Source organism: Alligator mississippiensis, chromosome 3 (genome assembly GCF_030867095.1).
Source record: "Alligator mississippiensis isolate rAllMis1 chromosome 3, rAllMis1, whole genome shotgun sequence".
Classification (NCBI taxonomy): domain Eukaryota; kingdom Metazoa; phylum Chordata; order Crocodylia; family Alligatoridae; genus Alligator; species Alligator mississippiensis.
This window is the reverse complement of record NC_081826.1, coordinates 11,975,024-11,989,371: the sequence shown is the minus strand read 5'-3', so window position 1 is coordinate 11,989,371 and position 14,348 is coordinate 11,975,024. Positions and strand designations below refer to the sequence as shown.

The 14,348-nt window shown below is 42.8% G+C and overlaps 1 protein-coding gene across 6 annotated transcripts in view; it reads left to right on the top strand.

The window, feature by feature from the left end:
* The window catches only part of KHDRBS3 (KH RNA binding domain containing, signal transduction associated 3), a 187,575-nt gene that overhangs the window by 78,172 nt on the left and 95,055 nt on the right, over window positions 1-14,348 (top strand). For 4 of the 6 annotated variants that reach the window (XR_001374058.3, XM_059723717.1, XM_014611510.3 and 1 more), the window contains exons 3-4: window positions 150-266; window positions 13,997-14,143. Coding sequence is in view for 5 of the 6 variants with exons in the window: in XM_059723717.1 (XP_059579700.1) it covers window positions 150-266; window positions 13,997-14,143 (264 nt within the window). In the remaining variant the exon portion in view is untranslated. The remainder of the gene's footprint in view (window positions 1-149; window positions 267-13,996; window positions 14,144-14,348) is intronic. The other 2 variants (XM_059723715.1, XM_059723714.1) reach the window with 2 other exon arrangements.

The window sequence follows — 14,348 nt, the reverse complement described above, 5'->3', positions numbered from 1 at the left end:
AATTTATGATCTAATATATATATTTTTGTTTGCAGCTACAACAAAATGTTGCTTCAGCAATATTTTTCATACCTTGCAGAAGTCTTAAATGGCTTATAAAAATAGTTGTTACACTGCAGAGTTATTGCATATATGTTCTTTCCTTACAGTTCAACTTTGTGGGAAAGCTTTTGGGTCCACGTGGCAATTCACTGAAACGTTTACAGGAAGAAACCTTGACAAAAATGTCTATATTGGGAAAAGGTTCCATGAGGGACAAAGCAAAGGTAAACCAAATAGCTGAAAATTGTTAATGATCTGCAGCATGTTTTCCTTCTACTTTTCCTTCATGTAAAATGATTGGTAGGAGAGTATAGGAGGAAATTGTTGAAAACAGAACAAAAACCCTTAAGCCTATAGCTTTGACAGTCTCAAGATATGGAATAAATTTTAGGCCACTGGTATAATGTTATTAACTTTCAAACACTTGCTGTCTAATGCCGTGTATGCAGTTGTATAGACAAAATAATGAAGAATTTTGCTCACAATGTGTTTTTTTGCCTCTTACAGAAATGGAAAGGCTGTATTTTCACATACCGGTGTCCTAACTTATATTGTGTGGGAATATGAATAGCATGCAATACTAGAATTTGTAACATGTTGAAGGGGAGGGAGAAGCTTGAACTTTTAATTACAAGGGTGATATGTTGTTTAGCAGTTGCACAAAGTGTATGTGTATAAACTTTTTCCTGAGCACTAAGAGATGTGTAGCTTCCTGTTGGGACCCAGCTCACTGCACACTTGTTTAATGACTTTCATAACCAGCCTCTATACCAAAAAGTTCACATTCTGGATTTTGTCAAGAGATCATGGGCATAGGAGACAAATAAATGGGTATATGGGCTGAATTAAATACAGGCCAAGCTGACTAGAAAAACCTGGCTCGAAGTATTGTCCTATTAATTTTGATTCTGCCATTTAGTAAATATTCTTAGTCTTCTGGAAGAGCAGATACCAGTGTAGCAGTTTTTGTTGGCTTGCATATTTGCCAACAGCTCCAGCATGCTGCTGAGATGTTCCTTTTCGGGGCAGGGCTTAGCTCACCTGTGCTTCCTTCTGCTGACTCTTCAGTGTAAGAACAAAAGTACTGCTGGTAGTAAAAATAGTGTCCATTTCATTGAATTTGGGAGAAGGGGCAAGCTAAAAAGATCCATATGAAAAAAAAATTCCATATGAATTCCCCTATTTGTTTTGGGGATTAAATGTTTGTCTCAGAATATTTTTTTCATCTCTAGCTTTCTGGCTTCACTTAAGGCACTGTTTGCAAAGGAACAGGTACAGTGATGCTGCGTATTCTGGCGTCTAACTTCGAGCTCCAGATAGACACCTAATTCCGATATGTGAATTCTCTATTTTAAATGGGGGAAACTGAAGTTTCTAAGAGTGAGATCCACGACACTCACTGGGGATCTGAAATCCTCCCTCTTCTAGATGCCTGAGACTAGGATTCATAGCCCCAAATTTGCACTCAGACTTAGGTGCCTGAGTTGTTTTGTTTTTGTTTTTGTTCCTCCAGTGGTAGGGGTTGTAGCCTCTTGAACAATAGTGCAAGCCATGGGCCTCCAGGCCATATCCCTCTCCCTTCTCACTGGACCACATGTGGGGCAGCTGTTGCACTGTGGATGGGGGTGGCCCCCACTCGGCTCCCTTGCTGCGCTGCACCATGGTCTTTCCTGGCACCCTGGGCTGCGCTGCCCTACCCCTGGGGCAGAAGCAGGAAGCAAAAGCTGGTGGAGGGAGGGGGAGCTTGGAGACTGCGGTAGCAGCTGGTAGGAGGTAGCAGGTAGGAGCCTGCAGGCTACCAGTTGGTCAGCTTTGGTGTACAGTATGGGGATTTGTTCTCCATTTCTGTTTCCAGGAGAATGGTCTCATTTATGCTTTCTCTCCAGCCTGTCAGTCTTGCATTCTTTTTAAGGCATGACCTAGTTTCAGCAGGTGAAGGGAATGAATGCCTCCACTTACCCCCCTCAGTAGCCTAGTGTTCACATCACTCTGCAGGGAAGTAGATGTGGGTTTGAACCTTCTCGGGTGGAGGGCTTAGAATCCAGTGCTCTAACGATTAAGCTATTTAAGTGAAAGATGACTTCCATCTTCCCCTTTCTCCACTGTTGCTGGCTGAATGTAGTAACGAGTGCTGACTTGTCGTGTATGCGATGTATGTTAAGTGTGCCTGAGTATACATCTTTTTATTTAAGGAACATCAGGAAACTTGGGTACAAGGCTGCTTCATTTCTGGATCCTGAGCACAGCAGTGGGATTGACCCTTCTGAGCCATTGAGGGTCCTGTTCCCTGCATTTGCCCTAAATGGACCTCCACATTCCACTTAATCTTCATGTACACAATTACAAATCACAATACCAGAAATGCTATGAATGCCCTATAAAATGTTAAATGTAAAGGCAAAGGAAACTAGGATACTGCCACAATACATTGCCGCTGCAGTGATGGGGAAGTAGATGGTTAATATAGACTCAGAAGTTCCTAGAAAAAGGATAATTCTCTTTTCCTATGGTCTGTGCCAGTTTGGCCTATTGGAGAAATTTCCTTCTGATTTCCAGATTTGGCATTTTGTTTGACCCTGAGCAAAACCATCTAGCCAGAAGGCTTAGCATGCACTGTCGACATCCCCACAAGCATTAGCTGTAGTTAATATCCTGATACTTCAGATAAAGGCATCAAAGTTCCTCACCAGAAGGCAGTAGCATTCATGGAGGTGCAGAGGGAAAAAGTACCTTTCTGACCACTACTGGTGACCAGCAAAAGCGCTGAATCATGAGATTACTAGACAGCTACTACAAGAGTTTACCGAAACAAGGACTACAAACACATGACTCCATTCCCCCAGCCCATCCTCTTTCGTTCCATCCCATCCACAAATTCTTTTGTTTCAACTCTGAAGAAAGTCTAATTTTTGTTCTCATCAATTTGCTTAGGAAAATGCTACTCTGAAAGTTAAGAACTTGCTTAACTTTACAAACAATCTATATCCATTGCCAGTTTATAGTCACTTGAACTTGCATTTGTATTTTTCAGCCTAAAAGCCTCTTTTTCACCCCAGTATTCATGCCACACATGTACTTGATAGGAGATAAAATGTTGATTGTAAACCTGATCATAACTTGAACAAGACATGCTCTTTCTAAACTTTTCATAAGGAAAAGTCTCTTTTTTTCTTTAATCACTAAAGCATAAGCCTCTTTTGAATCATTGGTGACCGGGGCTGTAATCAGTGTAATAACTGGGGTCTTGCCCCCACCTTGTAGTGGCACAGCTGATGCCCAACAATCTCTCACCAGCAACATTTCCTCTAAAACATTTTCCATGCTGTGCACTCAGATGGCATGCCGTATTGCAGCTTTTAAGTGCCTGTTGCTGGATAGCATCACGGCACAAACATGTTGCTACTAACAGGTGTTGATTGTACTACTATCTCTACTGAATATACCACACCAAACAACTCCAGGCTAGCATTCCTCTTCCTCATGGCAGTTCACGATCCTTTTTTCAGTCAGTCGGTAAACCCACATTTGTCTGTCTTGGTTATCTCCAGTCTGGGCACGATCATATCCATAGTTCTGCAGTAGGAGATATGTGCCAGGACACTGAACTCTGGTGATGGCCGCATCTCCTAGCATGTGTTTTAGCCGAATCTCACTGGCTAAACAGCTTTTCTGGTGAAAAATTATCTGCCTTTGATACCTAAGGTACTTTAAACAGGGGTTCCGTTGGCAAAAGTTAAATCCCTGTTTTAGGCATTGAAGTTCCTCTACTAAATATCTCCCTAAGATACTGGCTTAATGCCAGTATTTTATCCTGATTAGAATCACTAATATGAAGTATTACAGGTTAGTGGAGTAGTATTTAAGGGTCTGGTTGCCAATATGTAAGTTGTAGTGAATCATCCCTTTCACTCTGGTCTCACTAGGAAGCAGGCTGCACTTCTCCAGTGTGGCTTCTGAGGGAAAGGACTGAAGAGTGAGGTAGAGACTCAAGAATTGTAAGCAGCCCAAGTGGGGGACTGGTGCCCTTCCCGGCAGGGTATAAATTGGGCCCATCTGGTGCCTTAATTTTCCGCAAGATCCCTCTCCAGACCTGCTCTTGGGCAAAGCAGACCATCTCTCCCTTGTGTTGGCCCTGTGGCCTTCTGTAAAGACTACAGAGATGAGCCAGCCAGATGCTCCTTTGGGAGGAAGCAGCAAAACAAGCATCCCTGGACGTATTGGACAGCACTGTGGCAGCAACATGCTTTGCCTAGTATGTGCACAGATGCTTCCTGCTAGCCTACTCTGGCTGATGTGCTTCAGACTTGGAGGTGAACTAGTAAAGTGGCTCTTAAGCGTGCTGGAGACCAAGACTGGGCATTTGGAGGGGTGCCCTCATGTGGCCTCACAAGTTTGGAGCAGGTGAATGCCATGTGTTCAGGGAAGTCTGAATTAGGACCACAGTGTCAGCACTCTCATAAAGAGCTTTGTGGAGGTGACTGAACTTCCTTTGTTCTCTGCTGTTGGGCTGTATGCACCTGGGCATGCTCTCGCTCCTCTCTCCGTGGTCGGAAGGGATCCTCTACTAGTTTGAACGCGGTACCGTACAAACAGTGAGGTCCCACTTGTCCTTTAGGCAGTGCCATAATAAATGAGTAGTTAATTGAATGATGAGACTATGAATCTTTAAAACAGCCACTTCACTTTTTGAAACAATAGGAGTCTAGGCAGAAGCCAAGCACAAGCGTGAATTAATAGACATGTCAACAAGCCAAGCTTAAATAAATTGGGAAATGTTGATAAGGGTTTCCTGTTCATATTTATCCTGAAAGTCTTCGTAATACAATATTGGGATGTTTATTTTCGTGGCATAAATGCTTCATCATTATTTCTGTACTGAGTTCACATACTATGGAGCTTGATGTAAGTTCTCAAAACGAACAAAAATACTAGTGAGTCTTCCAATACGTGCCTGTAGGGCCTAACCTCCCCCTGCCTTTATGCAGGTCACTATAAAAGTACCTAATTGCATGGTTCCTCTTGCCAAGAGTTTAGTCTAATTAGATCTTTTTCTGTTGGTAAGGACTGTGGAAGACTGCCCTTCCAGTTTCTTCCTTGACTCTTCTAGTAGGTTTTTCCTTGCCATTATCTTCTCACCTGTCTGTCAGTTTGGTTGCCCCAGGTTACTGCCAAGGTGAGGAACTTCGGGTAAGAGGGTGGGAACTCCACCTCTCTGTTGTGTTAGCACTGACCTCATGGCATGGGGGCGGGGGCTTGAGTCCATGTCATTCCCTTAGGTGACCAGTGATGCTTTTTAAATTGGTCGGTTGGCATCAAACAACACCTGGCCTTGATTGGGTCTCAAGTCATGTCGAAAGGGCTTTATAAAGCTAAGACTTCCCAGGAGGAGGGGTGGCAACTATGTTAAGTTGCATACAGCAGCTGGAACATCTGCAACTCTTTCTTTCCCTCTCAGGATGCTTAAGTGAGTAAACTACTTGGAACTTACCTAGCTATATAGCTTACTGTAATATACAAGTGGGTCAGACCGCTACTAAGCTGACATGGTTTGCTCTGAGTTATTCTTTGATACTTCTCTATCCTGTACCCTTCCCCAAGCCTGCCCTCTAACCAATAAAGCTCTCCACTATAACAAGCATGATGTACTTGCTGGGAGAGGGATCGGGACATGCTTTAAGCTCCCTATGTTTGCCTGACTAAGGGAGGTTACTCTTTGTGCTTCAGGCTAAAGGAAGCACTCCAAGTTCTTGCAGTGGGTCAAGCACTCTCGGTCTACAAGGCCTGTGTACCCCAGAGGGCACGGGTCCTGAATACAGACCAGACTCCTGGGTGGTGGCTTGCAGGTGTGCTCCAGGAAAGGGGTTGACCAGACATGAGGCACCCCAGGGGAGGCACATGGAGCTTGCTAAGTGGATGGGTGCAGTGAGGTGTGTGGCTCGGCACTGGAGTGTCCCCCATTGGTCTGCCACAAAGACATGGAGGCAAACAAATGCCTGTCGTATTATGTAAATTTGGCAATAATAGACTGTCTACTTCTCCATTTTGGACCCCAGGAGTCTAGGTCCTGCATAGTTCACTACTGCTGACCTGATGTTGTCCTACGTTTTACTATTCCCTCTCCACCGAGTTGGGTGGTGAAACAAAGTCTTTAGTACTCTCACCATCCTTTATGGAAGCTGTGCTTGGTGGTTCAGTTGGCAACTCTGATCTCTAGAGTCACTGTGATGGGAAGGAACAGAGGTAGTAGGGGGGTCAGCATAATTTCTCCTGCCCTTTGTCCTTTTTATCCCTAACTGGTGTCAAACTTGCACGGGGGTGGAATTGAATTAAGACTACTTGTTTTTCCTACCACACAGGAATACTAGAGGAACAAAGGGTCAGTATGAGGTCTTCTGGGTTTCACATGTCCCTTGAGGCGATCCTTTGCAGCTATCATTTGCTGTTGATTAAGATGTTAAAATACTTAAAATCACAGTATCGATAGATACAATTAAACATTTAAAGTCAAATATATTGGCACAATGAGATGAAGCTTTGAGTGAGCTGAAACCCTACTGACCTGTTTCAGAATCTCTTAAACTCTGCTGTGTGTTTGTAGTAATGCTCCCTCTGAAACACTACAGTTGCCAGACTTCTTCAGTTCCCAAGTCTTTGCTATCAGAATAAAGACCAGCATATTTGAAAAGAAAAGCAAAGCCGGGGGGGGGGGGGGGGGGGGGGTCAGATCTTTAGCCATAAAGAATCAATAAAATTTCAGTAATCAAAAATGTGGTATTAATTTTGTCAGCTGAGGATCTGACCCATAGTTCCTGCTAACTGCCTTAACCCTGCATCTGTGACTGCAGTTGTTAAGAAGGTTAGATAGCTTCCACCATCTAGCTCTTAGTGGTAAGTCACAGATATTGTGCTAAACCAATTATTATAGTCTGTGTAAAACCCTGAGCTGATACATTAGTGATACATGCTGATAATTTGACCACATGGCTGATGCCAGTGCCAGCTATTGAATTGGCTATTACCTCTCTTAATCCCAAGAAATAGGAGGCAGTGAAGGACATTTGTCACAATTTGTTCTCACAGTCTTCAGACACATTTCTGGTTCTTGTGTTTGTGTTAACTGTAAGACCTAAAATTGTCTGAATTTCCTTTTTGAGGCTGTCTTTGAAGAAGTTTTATTTAACAGAAAGGCTTAGACTCTGCAGAATATCAAAGAGATCAAGTCCACTGCATATTTTGGGACCAAAGTCAAATGAACCAGGAAGATTCTACCTCAATTTTATGTTTGAGGAGCAGCATACTATCTACCATCACACCCAGTGACCCAGTTGGACAGTGTTTTAAAGGGTTTGCTGCTTATCAGTCAATTTTTGCATGCACCTAGCTCTTAAACAGTCCATAAAATCTGAAGCCTAGGTCCAGTGTCAGCTTTTGTTACCCTTTCTTCTCCCTTCCCCTTTAGAGGGCATTTGATATTCCTTTGTAAAATAGAGAGGAACTACTGGAATTGGAGATTCTCTAATTTGGATGACTTTATTTCCATGCAATACTACTTTTCAGCTTCTTTCACTATTTATTCCTCTGGGCAAAGACCATATCTGTCCCTGTACTGAACAGGCACTTTAATGTTTCTCATGGAACTGCCTAAGCATAAAATAAAAAGGGCCTTTTTTAGCGGTCCCTTTATGCCATTAAAAGACTGCTGCCTTTCCATTATGAACCCACAGATCTGTCAAAAAATTGTAAGTTTAGCAGACATCTGTATTTTGTAGCCAATGATTGACTTCTGTTATACGTATCCTCTCTCTGAGACTGGTACAGGCTCACTTTTTTGAATTCTGTGTAGAACTGAGTTGTCACACGGACTCCAGATTCCTTTAGTACATGTGCTAATAGATAATTGTACAACTAGTGTTTGTGTTGGCAAGTAAAGACTTTATTGGAAGCAGAAGTCCTATGCGATTTTTATCCAGTAAGCTAGCTACCAATCGGTGTTTCTCTGCCTTGGCAGCAAAATAAACGTGTCCTAGCAAGCAGCTGACACTTGCAGACCATGGGACCCACATATACTCCAGTACTGTCTGTGATGGACCCACTATGGTGGCACTGGCCATGAAACAGCCTCTAAGTAACAAGCAATGAATGGTGTTCTCCGTTGCTCCATAGCAGGGATGGACAGGTGATGAGAGGATACTTTGCTTTTTTGACCGTACTGTTTCACAAAACAGATGTTTAGCTGTGCTGGTCTGAAATAGCACAGGGTGGCACCTTAGACACTAGCTGGCACAGAGGCATCAGCTTTTGCAGGCAGCAACATGCTTTCAATGCTATGCCCTTTCATAGTATCTGACTGAGTAAGTTGCCTTTTGAAAGCTCATATCCGAGTGCAGACATTTGGTTCCCCAGGGACAGTTAGCTGCTGCTTGTCACTGGGGAATGTCTGTGCCACGTGTGCCCTGGCATGCAACAGGTTATCCCAGGTGAGTAGGGGAGCCTGGGGCCAGCAACTGTGCTGGCCCAGCAGTCTTACCTGGGTTCCTGGGGATGGGGGAAGCTGCAGCAGGAAGCCTGGCTGGCAACCAGAGTGGTGGCTCGGGTTGGCCAGGCTCTGGCTTTGGGCGGTGTGGTGATGCTGCTGCTGCCGTGTGTGCCACCCTTCTCTCCTCTTCCCCGCCCCCCCCCCATGCCAGTCTCTTTTTAATCCTGTTCTGGAGTCAACCCCCTACCCCGCACTGCCAGGCATCAGTGCATGATGCACCTGAATGTGCAGTGTGTGCCACCCTGCCCTGCCTTCTGCCTGTGTTCACAAAGACTGTTAGCACTGCGACACCAGAGTGGAAATGGGGGCATGTACCAAATATATAGCTGCTAGCTGCAGTTTTGGGAGGATACTGATTTCTCTTGTAGTCTCTCTCTTGGAAAATGTGGCAGTCTTGCATGAGCCCACTGTCCCTTCATTCTCTTAAGGGGCTTTTCCCCTTTTTTCTCTGAATTATTTGATGGCTGCTGTCAGTCATTCTGATGTGGTCTGACAATTCCTATTAAGTTTCTCTTGAAGATGTTACACGCCTGAGGTGTAGTAACTTTCATTTTCATGATCAACAAATGCAAGGAATCTACAAGGGTTTGTCACCACTATTAATATCAAAATCCTGAAATGAAAAATAGTTCTTCTTCCCCTTAGAGGCTCTGTCAGTGCCACTAGAGCTGTGCCAAGTCAGCTGTGCCATCCCACTCCTCCAGCAGAGATGCGGTGTACACAGGCAGAAGGAGTCTTTCTATTGGCATTCCTATGCTGTTTCCCAAAATGGTGTAAGTCATTAAAACATTTTTTATTAGTGTTGCTGTGTCTACACTAAGGAGATTTTTTTTTTTTCTGCCAGTTAAGAGGTATGTATTTCTGCTGAACCCTCTCGCACCTAACAGGTCTGCTGGCAAAATCCTTGATGTAGACCTCATCCCCGACATATTGCATTAATAATATAATGGGCATGCATAGTCTTTAGCGGTATATTCTCAAAGATCAATTGATAGGGTTGTAATTTTGACCTAAATGCTACTCACATTGCTGTTTTATTGAAGTATTTGAAATATTTTGCTGCTGCTGATTTCTTAAATTGTCAGAAATCGATAGAATAAAAATGGAAGATCCTGTAACTTTTTTGTATTTGGGAGGATAAGGGGGGTACTTTACCAGGGAAGGGAAATGCTTTTGGAATTGTGGCTGATAAGGGTTGTAATTGCCAAGTATGAAGTTCAAAACCATATTCTATTTTGATTTAGTCTTATTAACACTCCAGTCTTTAAAATTTAAATACTTCATCCTAAACCAGTTTGCTTCCATTAACCACTGGTCACTGTCGTTTGCTTATGGTGGAGGGTTTGAACTCTTAAGGCATTCTGCCTATGAAATCTGGATCTAAACCGAGACCTACTAGAAGACCACCTGGACAGCTGTTTTAGTTCAAGCTTTTTATTTTGTACAATATAATCTACTGATGCAGATTGTAGCCTAAACTATGAGAGAGGGCCATGCTGCTTAAATTTGTTCTTAGCTTGACCAGTGTGGGTGGGTGCAGGATCGAGGATTTACATCTGTTGTTTTCAACTTGATTGCTTCTAAACACACCATACTTTTGCTGTTGTCATGTTTTATTAGTAACATTTTAAATTACCTATCCAATAAACTGCCCTGGAATGACATTTATCATAAACGTTTCCCGAACAAACTTTTTATTTAGTTTCGTTAAATTTTATTTTAAACTACCTTTTGTGAAATGTTCTTGTTTACTTCATTTAATTAGGCTGATTTTTTTTTAAAATCCTTTTGCATTTTTAATGTGTCACTACCCGTTGAATCCTGGATATCTTCCATTTTTTTTTTTTATTGTTAGGTCATCTAGTGCCATGCAGGATTATTACTGTTGTATCTCTTCTAGTGCTTTGTTCACTCCTTGAATGTCTGCTTCTTCCTGAGGGGAAACTCTTACATGGTCTCTTATATTTCAGTTAAATTTGTTTATAGTTAAATTTCTCCATTTTAATTTCATTCTTAATCCACTTGCCTACACCCTTCTAGAGACCATTTTACGTTTTCTTTAGCCTCTTAAAAAGCCTTTAATTCACTCTAAACTAGCTTAAGAACATTTTAATAGTTTTCATGGATTTCACCCTTAAGTTTTTGGGTGCTGGGATGCAACTTTCAACTCTGAGTGCAGACAGACATAACACTTAGCCTGTGGGAACCGATTCATATTTGTCCCTGGACAATAGTGTCTGCTCCTACACTAAGAGTACCAAGTAGAACTGTCACCATTTTGGAGATGGCCCAGCTGCTGAAATGCCACCAAGGGATGGAGTACCCAGCCATCAAACCCTTGCAATGTATGGAGTTTCCCCAGGATGCCACTGGAGAAGGAGGAAGGCACAGATTGGCTGGTTGCTAAGGAGGAGGAACGTGTTATGGCCCATTATTGAAACTTCTGCTCCCCTTCTCAAAAAAATCAAAACTTAGAAAAAGACTGATTTTACCCTAATATGCGACTTGGGGATGCATGGTGGGTGTGGTGGGAGGGGGGAGGTGCATTTGCTTGGACTCATGACTGGAAATTGATCTGGCTCAGCAGGATCCCAGGCCTAATTGGGGTAAAATTTAAGAAGGGAGGGTTTACTTAGTCTGGGAGTGGTAGTTTGTGTGGCCCCTGCTCGTGGTGACCAGGAGTCTTGAGTGCTTTGGGGGGTTGGGGTGGCACTGCCCCCTGCAACCAGGAAGCGGCTTGCCAGTTTCCCCTTGCAGCTCACCCCCGTGTTCCTGGCTTGGCAGGCTGGTTTGGGGTGAGATGGGACCAAAGAGAAATGTTTTTGAAACATTTTCTGAAGTTTAAACCAGTCTTTGTTAAGGAGGTGTGTATCTCTAGACTAGTAACTCTCAGCCGGGGTGCTGTGAGCATCTGTATCGTCCCTTTCATGAAAAAAGCATATTGAAGAAGCAGTAGTTCTCCCCTTTTACCCAGAGATCCATTGTCAGCACACTCCTCCATAGGGGATTATAGGGGAGGAATATTCAAGTATGTGGAAAAAGCAATTGAACTTGTCTTCCACATTCTGTGCTAGGGCCCTGTTGTGCAGCTGTATAAAAGGGAAGACCCCTATATTGAATCTGGTAGATGTAGGCTGAGAGGCTGCATAGTCCATAGGTCATTACTGGGGAGTATCTAAGGCTGAATTGCTCAGTGTGGTCAAGATGATTCTGGGCATGTTGAAAAGCAGACCTGTATGTTCTAAGGGAGCTTTATTGATGAAAACTTAAATGTTGACATACTTAAGGATCTCCCAAGGGTTAGGTGGTAAATTTGAAGATCTCAGTTTTGGATTTAAGTGAATAAAATGGAAGTTTTGATGTATTTTCCGCTTTTAAAACCATATGTATCTGGGGAAACAACCTCCTTAACAATGCTATTAAGGGGGGAAGTTTTTATTTTCTATTTTTATAGTCCCTCTATCATATGTATCGACAACATGAAGTTATGGCTGCTGAGACTCGGCAAACTAATTATGACATTCATTTTCCTATGCCGAATGCTCTATATCATCTAATCATATTGTTTTTGCTTTGCTTTTCCAACCAATTTATTCAGTAGTCAGACATGGTAAATTTGACAACAAAAAGATTAGCTACAATAAGCTGGAACTAATTGTCATTTATGACTAACTCATAATTATAACACAAAAGGAACAGATAAGAAAGCTTTAACCTATCATTTAAAACTGCTATTTGTAGACTACTCAGAGAAGTTAAGAGTTCTACTAGGTGCTTGATAAGTGAAGTAAACATGACAAGGAAATGTCACCTGTTTAGAGCCTCAGATTACTAGCAATCAGTACTGTGACGAGGAAATTTGGCACCCAGGCCAAAGCCTGCAGCAGCAGCTCACCCTCGTCTTGTGCACAGATCTGGGGGGCACATGCCCCCCCCCTTGCTTGCCCATGAGTGCATGCAGCAGCAGGAGCTGTTCTCCCTCCTTTTCCCCCCCTCCCCGGCTGTTCCTGTGCCCCCTGAAACAAGCTGCTTGTGGCTCCGTCCTGCTCCCTGTCATGACTGGGCAGTGCCTGCTGGCACCCCTTAGCTTCGGCGCCTGGGGCGGTCACCCTGCTTGCTCCCCACTTGCTACAACACTGCTAGTAATGTGTTTTCCTTTGTATTGTGTTTTTTTTTTTTTTTTTATCAAACCCTATCAACCGTACCAGAATCAGATCCCCTGTACATCCCCTTTCAGAGTACAAGGATTTCTTGGGGTAATATCTTTTATTAGACTACTATTTTATGCAGTTGCAATAAGGTTTTTCAAATGCAAGACCATTTTTCCTTGGGTCTCTGATGCAGACATTACACTTAACCCATGCCTAATCTAAACCCAGTGTGTACATATTTAGAGCACAGCCCAAGGCTTGGAAAGCCCATCCCCAGGGCTGTGCTCCCCCCCCACCCCCAACTCTGCCTGGGTTATGTTTAGTCCTCTGACCTCCAAACCCTGCAAAAGCTACCAGCCCGCCCAAACTCCTACCTACTCCTCCCCTGATTTTAGACAGCATTCCCAGCACCAGAAAACATGTGGGGACTCAGTCTACAATCAAATGGCTTAAAGTAAGCCATGAGACCTGAACTAAGGTCACACAAATGTCTTAATGTGCCCTTAGATTGGTGTCCTTTAAGCCTGTGTTATTTCCATGATGAACTAGATATTTCCAGAAGTCTTGAGAATATGCAGAACAAACTAACTGCTTATTCATTCAACAAATGCCTTACCCTTTGTCCAGCCAACCTGAAAGTGGAAAAGTAATAAAAATAACACAAGTCTGTGATGAAAAAAAGAATAAAAAACACTTCCACATAAATTCTGAAGTACTACGCTGTCAAGTCAAAGCAACACAAACTGTTCAATTCTGTGTTGCCTTGGGGAGGAGGGAGTAACTGGAACACATCGGGATACTTGTGTTGGCCACATGGGGAAGTGGAATACCATCTGATAAATCCCTGTCACCTTGCACAACATTGGAACAAGCTGTTCTTAATGTTTCTGCCCATGGCTTGAGAAAAGGGAGATCGTTCTCCCACTTGTACATACCTCGTCTCCATTTCTCCTAATGCCAGCTCCCTCATGAATGTCTTCATTGTTGGTAGTGCAGGCCCCCAGCAGAGTCTTCCTGAAACTACTTTCACAAATGTGCTCTAGTAGGCAACATAGCAATAGTGTCAAGTGTTGCAGTTCCTGGTTTTAAGGTTTACTAGTAAAATATACAGCGTCATATTTTCCAGTTTAAATGTAGTATTTAGTCTAAACTTGAATAGACCATCTGTAAATGGCAAATGGTTCAGCAGCAATTTTATTTTACTGTTATACTTTTTTTCTGATTAAAAATGAGCCTTTTATAAAATGAACCTTTCTGTTCTCCCTAGGAAGAAGAGTTGAGAAAAAGTGGAGAGGCAAAATATTTCCACCTAAATGATGACCTGCATGTTCTAATTGAAGTATTTGCCCCACCAGCAGAGGCATATGCCAGAATGGGACATGCTTTGGAAGAAATCAAGAAGTTTCTCATCCCTGTTAGTATTGTAATTTTTCATCATTATTAACTAAGCTTGTTTTAATGAGCAACATAACCTTTTTTTAAGGTTTTCAGTCTGCCATCACATTCAGATTATATGCTGTAGATCAGCAGTTCCCAGACTGACAGACAGCACACCACCAATTTAAAATGATACAACCTTAAGTACCACCGCACACTTTTGTCATATAAAGTAATTGTAA